Below are 9463 nucleotides of genomic sequence, written 5' to 3' on the forward strand. Positions count from 1 at the left end.
TTCTTGGAATATTATCCTTTCTAATACTTAATTTTCAAATAGTTTTCGGTTTATACAGAGTAAATAGATTTGCGCTTCATGTCTTGTTTCCAAATTGAAACTAAATTCGAATATATTAATTTTATTATATATTGAGCAACGATATTTTTTTAAATTATATGTTAAGGATTTTACAAATAAAATATGTATCCGTCAGACAGTATTTTTTTTCTTCGTTTATAATGATTGTAATTGAAATTTTGTACGTATCCTATTATTTTAAAAGTATATAATAAGCTTTAAGAAAAATTTCAAACAAACTGGTGCTCACAAACCCAATATTGTAAGTATATCATTTATCTGTTTTTGTAATGGATTGTAAAAATATTATGTTGTAATCGTTTTGAGAATTTAAATTGACAATATTGGTGTATTTTTAAGCCAAGAATCATCTAGCAATTTAAAAAACAACCTTGTAATTAATATAGGGCTATAAAGCTTCAAGGAAAAGCACGCATATGTGAAACAGAAAATGCGACACCACCACAGGAATATCCTTTTTAACTAAATAAAAAATATTATCGCTTAAACAAACAAAAATTACAAAGGATTAAGATCCATACGTTCATGATTGTTTATTTGTTTATGGGTGGAAAGGAAGAAATAACTCAAACGAAATTTATTATTCAAAGCCTATGTTAATAAGCTACAATGAACAAAAGTTAGTCTTAAAATTAAATCTCAAAATGATTATAATTTAAATTATATTTAAAAAAAATTTTTAGATCGTAGAAAAAAATACGAATTCGTATCTATAAATTGATTTCAAGATGAAATGGAAACAAGAAAACTGATTCAAAAGTATAAATTATATTTATTTTGAATTGCCGGTTATTCCAAATTCAATTTTTAATTAAATTTTTTGGAATGTTCAGGATATAATAAATAATTCAGGGGATACAATTTTACATTTTTGAACAATTTTCAATTTCAAATTTGTTTTTAAAGGTATTGGATTAAAACCTAAACAGAAATTCATTTATAGAATAAAAATTCGTATCTTTATCTACTTTTCCATTTTAATAAAATATTTGATAAAATTTTGATTATAAATTTTTGATAATTTACAATTAATAAAAAAGTAATTTGGAAAATATATTATTTATTCTGATTACAACGAAATGCAATGTAAATTTTTTGATAAATGTGTAATTAATACGTTATTAAATATTAATTACCAAAAAAAACTCAAATTATAAAATACTCATTTTGATAAAATATTTAAATAATACTAGTAATACACAATTTGAAATGATGATACAAGGCCTAATTATTATAATTATTAAATGACTTAATAATCTCAATAATAAAATTAATAATGGTTATAAAAATATATAAAAAAAAGAAAAAAAAACTTTAAAAAAAAAATTAATAAAAACAAATGGTAATTTATAGAAAAAGCACAAAAATTATTTTTACACCTTAAAATACTTATCTACTAAAATTATTTAATTGTTAATATTATTCAAAATAAAATTGATTACAACTCCTATTAACCACACAGCTATTCAAGTTTTCGGCTGAGAAATAGATGACATCGAAAGTTTTGTACACGGATCATTATCGTGGTTTTAGTTTTTACAAAAAAACCTTCGAAAATATTCAATTTGTTGACGGTTAAAGTATCCAAGTTTGAGTATCGAAAACATGAACCTCACTATATACGAACTAGGTGAATCAATAAAGATCCTTAATAATTAATTTTTTATTAACAAATTTAAAAAATATATACAATCGAATCTTAGTAACTTGAATTCTTCGACAGCTCAATTTTATTCAAATCCCCATTCACTTCCCTTTATATAAGTGGAATACATATTAAAAATACTCGATTAAACGATTTTGAAAAATCTTATAAAGTCTATAAACTTTTGATTCCTTTGTATAATTAGAAGTTGGGTATTTTAGACTTTAGTGTCAAAAAACTTTATAATTCAAATTTTTTTATTTTCGCATGAAATTTCGAGTTATTGAGGCTTGTTATATCCAATTTTTATTTATATATTGAGTGTATTGTTATTTGATCTTTCTTGAAATTGCCATTAACGATTACCAATATCTGTGTTGCGTTAACGAAGTATTTCACCACTCATTTTGGAATGACGAATTCTTTTCACAAATTAAATTTCCTACTCACAAAAGAGATACAATTAATTTTATTTTAATTTGTGACTTTTTCATAATAGTGGTTTTCGAGCTACTATTTGCCTACGATTTTTGATATTAGTATACTTGTTAATAAATTCTCCAGATGCACAAAAAGTTACGTGGAATTTTTTTTCGGAAATTTTGGGCAGTATGTCAAAGAACTATTCCATTGAGGAGATCTCATATATCTTCTATCTTTGTTAAACAGTGCTGTTTGAAAAAAATTGAAAATATTTGATGTCTTTACTTGTATAGTTTTTTGGCAGCTACTCGAAACTAAAGTGAATCGGTCTATAAATGTTGTTGTGAACAACAGGCTGTTTACCAAAAATTTGGATTCTTATTAAAAACGTTAAAATATCTCTTAGCTGGAAAACCGAATAACGCGGTAGTCTTTGTTTTAAAAATTGAATTTGCCTGGCGAAATTGGCGGGTAATAACTAATCCAAAATAAATGTAAATTTAAGCGAAAAGACCAAATGATCAAAAGAAGTAGATGATTTGAATGAAAATTCAAAAGCGTAACTAGTGTTTGCTTATAAATCGAATATTAACTGGTGTAATTCTAAGTTCATTTTGGAAACAAACACTTGAACAAATTTTTTTTTTTAAATATTATGATTATTGATTATATAATAAAGATAAGTCTAATGTTAATAATTGTTAATTTATATCTTAAATGTATCGTAGTTTATTATATAGAATATATTATAAATTATCTATACAAATTGCTAAAAAAAGAGAACAAATGATTAATTACTATACTCTTCTTTATTTAAATGTACAAATATTATCGCAACTATTAAAATTTATATAAAAACCCTCAAATTTTTTTAATAAAAAAATTTTATTGTTTAAATTAATAATAATCTTGTTTATTAAAGATATTAATCTGCCTTAAAATCAAAGAATATTACAACTGTGGCAAAACGGCCAAAGAGTGAAAATTTAAGTGTACAACGAACTAATTTCAGAGTATTAAAAAATTTCTTAGTTTACTGAATTAAATGACCTTGTATAGTACTATTACCTACGACCTACAGGGAGTCACTCTTAAAGACAAAGATTCATATCATAGATATTTATACGCTCAGTTCTCAGAATATAGTTTTCTGTGCCCAAATAATTGAATAAGTGGCTCAAAAGATACTCACCGATTTAAAATTGATATGTCTTTCTACACGAAACTAATCCGGCTTTAAGTTGTAGTATTCTATGCTTAAAATAAACTTGAAAGGAGGAAAAAGGAGAGTTTCCTATTTTTGTGATAGAAAATTTAATTGATGTAGATCACGTAACAAATTTACAATTACAGATATATATATGTATTATATTATGGTTTCAACGACGAATTATTTCAGCGTAGAATTTTCCTGCTTTTAGTGTATTAATTTCATACAAACAGTGGCTTTTTCCATTTTTTACGTTATCTATTGTTTACTTATCTACTCGGATTTTCTCACTTATAGGAATCTAGCTTTGTAGTTTTCATACTTTCAGATCTTTTGCCTACTCTGTTTATCTTGATGAGAGAAGTTTATTGCACATTCTTTCATATAATCTGTAACATCTTCACAATAAATATATTTTTTCTCCATTTCCAATTTTTAAGATGATTAAAAATATTCATTTTCGGCAAATTATAAGCATACAATGTTTAATATTAGAGAAGAAATCTCAATGAAAAACTGTATCTTCGTTTAAACATAGAGATAAAAAGAAATTAATTTGTATTTTTGATTGGCTTTTCTATTTTATATGCTAACTCTATGATCCCTTAATTTATTTTAAAATTAATTAAATTTGTGTACCCTACTATGATAGAGACATTAAAAAAATTGCCTAAGGAAATTTTTGTAAACATATTCTACGCTTGGATAATACGCCACTGAAAAAATTTGTATGTTATTTTTAAATATTTCTTTTAATTTTTTAGTCTTGAAAATACACGCTCAAATCTTGTAAAATAGTTTTTGCTTTAAAGGAAAAATGGTTTGAGGGGAAATAAAAAAAGAAATAAATAAAATTAAAATTTTTATACAATAATAAGTTTTGTTTATTTTAATTATTTTTAACCTTATTATAATATAAAATTTCCGGAAATTTCTTTAGTATTCGTTCCGAAACAAAAGTGAATCCTGATTTTAAAATTCTAATCTATTTATGTAATATACCTTAGTAGACTTTTTTTTAAATTTTGTATATTTAAAATTAATTTCCCAATGCTTACTTTATTCATATAACCTTTATTTTGCTTCCACCATAATTCTATTTCGTAGCATATTTTCGAATTTCATTATGCGATTAATTTGACGGCGTCTTAATTTTCGAAGCTAATTTCTAAACTCTCAGCTTGTAATATTTTTAGCATAGAGCTAGACAACAATAGAGCAAAAGTTTTTTAAAATGTCCGCTTTTTAAAACAAGCAATTATTGTTTAATACATAATGTAGATTTATATATACTGTGCGTTTTTTCAATCATTTCCCTTAGTACATCAATAAGTATGAGAGAGTACTTATACATTAAGAAATATGTATAAGAAAGATACTATTATATGTCTCCTTGCATGTTTATGAACAGTAGCAACAATAAAAGCATCTAATTGTGTATTGCTTATACACATTGCTTAATGTATATGTACTCTCTCACACTCAGTGATTAGTACTCTTTCACATTCAGTATTATAGGAAATGATTTAAAAAACAGTATGTATTTAATGGAATATTTTAAACAAGTAATTTGTTCATTTTTTTGCTCTTTATAATAACGATTGTAATGTTCGTAAATTATTCTCCTTTTCATACATTTCTTGTAAAAGACGATTGTTAATATCTTGAAATCGTTGTCGAAGTGCTTGATTCTCAATTGTAGACAATTCCATCTCTTGCTGTTGTTGTTGTTGACGTAAATCAGTTAATTGTGTTTCTAAATCCGATATTTTTGATAAAATTTGTTCTTTTGTTAAACCACTAAACACATTCGATGATTCACTTTCCATTTTCATTGAATCTGAATCTTGATTTTTATACATGTTATATTCGAAGGAAGATGACATTGAACCGATCGGCTCATTTTTAATATCAATTTGTTCGGATTTTAAATTTCTACTTGTATTACTGGTTGATGGTGAAAACATATCTTTAGAAAATTCGGTAACCAAATCATTTTGTGGCACTGTACTTATACGACCCTGTGAATCAGAATCATACATTCGACTATCATCGCCACTGATACGTGAACTTTCATCAATATCCATGACATTTATATTTTCATCTTCACTATCACTAACAGCCGAACCAAATATTTCTTGTTCAACGTCCACATTTGTTCCTTCGCCAATAATTTCCGATTCACTTTTCATGTTTTCTATTTCAGATGTTTCATATTTAATGTCTTCATTTTTAATTGGATTAATATATTCGTAATTTGCATCTACTGAAGATGATGGATTTTGCATACCACCAGATTTTTGTTCATCTTCATCGATTATTATCTCCCATTTTACACTAACAGCATCGTTATCAATACGCAATAGACGTTTCACTTCCTTTTCAATCTCCGGTTGTTCAACGAATTTCTTTTTTAACGTTTTTCGAAATCTTCTACGACGAACATTTTTCATTGGTGGTGTTATACCATGCATAAATAAAAATTTCTTGTCCACTTTGTTGGGATCTTTTTTCTTATTCTTACTTGGAGCTTCGTCATCGGTTGTAGTTTGATCTTCCTCCTCTTTGCATACCATCATTTGACAAATATCAGCGGTTTTGTAAAAACTTTTCGAATCGATTGTTTTCAATGATTCGATTATTGTCGGCAAATCCACAATTTTAGCATGTAACAGGTAATGATCAACCCTAACTTCACCATATCTGAAGAAATTTTTATCGATATATGTAAAAATTTTCGAATACATACTTCAAAGAGAGGCAAAAGAACTCTATCAAACGCTAGAAAAGTATTTTGTACACAGTAACAGATCTAAGTTTTTCGGGCTCAGGATTAAAAACACACGGAAGCAATCTATTTATCAATAGCAATTTCTTTCATTATTTTATATATCTTTTCTCTTGGAACTTTTCAAAAAGTAGTTTCCTTAGTTTTTATTATTTAGAATAGATTAAAGTTTCAAAAGGTTTATTTACAATCAAAGATTCGAGTTTATTCGTATAATTTATCGTCCTTTTAGAGAAAGCAAAACTAATCGGCAATGAAACTACCTACAGGGTGGACCATTTTAATCTATTGTGACTAATAGCTCGTTTTGTAGTTAACCAATCAAAAAAGCTAATTAGAATTTGTTTCTATACTATTGTTATACTCTTCATGTTTGCATACTTAGTTACGGCAACTTTGTACCTTGTATTAGACTGGCACTGGGTGTTTTTAAATTTTGGTATTCAAACTTTGCAAAACTAACTAACGTTGGAAAACTCGTTTTTTTTTTTTACTAAGTTATTTTACAATACTTATTTTATAAATATTAAAATTTGTAAAACTAGAAATTTCCATGTGAAAAATTTACAATCGATATCGAAGTAATTACAATCAATTGTGTAATGAAATTGATTTTGGAAAAGTGTGCTTTGAAATAAAATCAATTCTTTCACTTGTTTATCTATATTGAAATAAAACAAATGAAATTGTGGTCAAATGTTTTTTAAACAAAAAATACATTTAAAACCATAGCCACAATAAAAATGACCATTATCTGTTACATTTCAATATTTACAATAAATCTTCGTCAAATATCGATCAATTAAAAACAAAAAATGCTTATTTCTTAGTGTTAAAAATTTGTGAGTATCATTGAACTAAAAAGTTATGTGGTTTTGGATTGGGAAGTTTTAGGTGTACAATATATACTATTAGCATTTGATACATTCTTTTGGGCTAGCACTACATGGTTAACTTACCGAACATCATTTTCTAATCGAATTGAAACACGGTCTTTAAAATTTGTAACACCACTCCGAATCATCTCTCGTAATAATCGAGAAGGTTCTGGAGGCATACGTAAAATAAATTGGGATTCTAATTCTACAGAGTTTTCTTCACGTTTTTCAGTTGGATGTCGCATGGTTATTATTACTTATATAGACTTAAGTTTTAGTTTATAAGCTTTGTTTATAAAATTATTCAATAAAATAATATACTAAAATGTTAGGTTATAATATTTTGAGTTTTGAACATGAAGGTTATAAAGAAGGAGAACGATCGCAATAGAAAATATTGTCCCCAATAATATGGACAAAATAAGTGAGGCGCTGGGATCGCTAAGTTGTATCATTAAATGCGGTCTGTTGTGCGCTAATATACTACTTACCGACGACAGCGCGGCTGGTGGCTGAAAATGAACTATAAATTCTACAAATTTTTAGGGACAGGTACGCTAATGCTTTAGTACATAGCGATCTTTCTCCTGTTCTATAATCCTTCATGGTTTTGAAGATGTTTTGAAGTGTAGACATAATTCACAGACTTATATATGTTTAACAATTAAAACTTCTAATTGTTGTCAAAGCAACGTTTGACAGTCAAAACTACTTTCAAACTTTGTTATTTGTGAAAAAGTTTTAGCAATTCGTAGGGCAATACAACGGCTAACAATTATCCTATCCCAGCATAATTCAAAAGTTTGAACATATAAACCATGAAGCAGTTCTATAACCTTCATGATATAAACATTAAACATGTTCATGTAATATATATTATATAAGTCTATAGTAGAATTACTTGTTATGGAGTACCTTTATCTTGCATAGTTCCGATAGACCTTTTCATTTTAAAAAGTGATTACCTTTGGTTTCGGACATCAGCTAATGTAATTTAGCACCCATTAAAAAATTTGGTATAAATAAATAAAAATCTTTGTATATTTTAAATTTTGTTTTATTTTTTTAATTTTCTTTCAGAAGAACAAAATTATAAATTAATTAATTATTGAGTAAAGGTATTAAGTTAGTTATATAGTTATTAATAGGCGGGGTGGCTGTGTGGGTAGAGTACTTGCTTTTGAAATCAAGGTATACTGGTTCGAATCCCGGTGTGGCTAAAAAATTTTACTTTTAAATTAAATGAATTTTTTATGATGTTAAAAATTTTCCACTCCTTTTATAGTATATATATATAATAATCTATATAACCCGCCCTCTTGCTATAAATAACGTCAGTTATACATATGTCATAAATCACTATTCTGTCAGGGGGTGGGAATTAAAATAATCATAAATATATCTCACTCTTTAAAATCATGATCTCCTAATACAAAATGGCTTGATTATGCCAAAATTTGAAACTTTTTAATAGGAGAATATGTCATATAGTTTATCTCACTCATATTCTCCTATTACAAAATGTTAGAATTAGTATTTAATTAAAAAATCGCTCGTTAAGACTAAAATTTGAAATTTTGTAACAGAAGAACATGCTATATATTTTATCCCATTTTTTTTATAACATATTCGCCTATTACAAAATATTAAAAAAATACTTATTTTGCTTGCTTTTTTGTTGTACATGTTAAAAAATTTATTCTTGATAAATGAAATAAGATTTTGTAATAGGAGAACATGTTATTTAACAAACAAAAATTATGTTAGTCCCCCTTTCCTACTTATGTCATAAATCACTCTTCTGTCAGAGGGTGGGAATTAAAATAACATAGAATATACTTACTTAATTGTCGCTTTTTGGTTCTCATAACAATTTATATCTAAAAAAATTACTTAATCTCGATATAAGAATTTATTTAATTAAAAATTAATCGGGGCAACGCTAGATACGACCCGAGGTATTGTATAACCGGAGGCGACTGGGCTAACCACTACTCCACCTTTGACATGTTATATTTATCAATAATGTAATAAACATACCCTTTACTCGCCTTTTTTTCAATAAACTTGATATCTTAAACTAAGTATTTATTTTTCTTTTACTGACCTTTTTTCAGATTAATATTCATTTTTCATGAATATACGGTCATAATAAACTCATAAAATTGTATAAAATTTAAGATCAAGTTCATTTAAGAGATAGAGTTTAATAAAAATCGTTTTGGCCAACTCTGGATTGGTTGAACTTTCTGTTATTCCAATATTCTCACCGACCTAATCTGGTTTTCTCGTTAGAACTATCTGAGGAATTTTAGGAAAAGGATTAAACAAACAAAAAAATATTTTCAAATTTGTTAGTAACAGCTTTTAATCGAAATTTTACAATTTTTAAATGAAAAACTTATTTATAAAAATTTCATTAAATTTAATTGGTACCT

The 9463-nt window shown here is 26.3% G+C and overlaps 1 protein-coding gene across 1 annotated transcript; it reads right to left on the minus strand.

Moving 5' to 3' along the window:
• Positions 1–4273: 4273 nt before the first annotated feature.
• LOC123292063 (transcription initiation factor TFIID subunit 7) lies at positions 4274–7325 on the minus strand. The gene is made up of 2 exons (XM_044872574.1): positions 7107–7325; positions 4274–6062 (listed from the first exon to the last, which is right to left on the minus strand). Exons 1-2 carry the CDS (start codon positions 7268–7270, stop codon positions 4949–4951), a joined length of 1278 nt encoding a protein of 425 aa, XP_044728509.1. The 5' UTR covers positions 7271–7325; the 3' UTR covers positions 4274–4948.
• Positions 7326–9463: the final 2138 nt, after the last annotated feature.

The sequence above is a fragment of the Chrysoperla carnea genome, chromosome 2, assembly GCF_905475395.1.
Source record: "Chrysoperla carnea chromosome 2, inChrCarn1.1, whole genome shotgun sequence".
In the NCBI taxonomy this organism is placed as follows: domain Eukaryota; kingdom Metazoa; phylum Arthropoda; class Insecta; order Neuroptera; family Chrysopidae; genus Chrysoperla; species Chrysoperla carnea.

Coding starts and splice junctions, on each gene's coding strand:
- LOC123292063 (XM_044872574.1), bottom strand. CDS start 7,270: ATGCGACATCCAACTGAAAAACGTGAAGAAAACTCTGTAGAATTAGAA. Junction 6,063..7,106: donor CGATTAGAAAATGATGTTCG/GTAAGTTAACCA, acceptor AAATTTCTTCAG/ATATGGTGAAGTTAGGGTTG.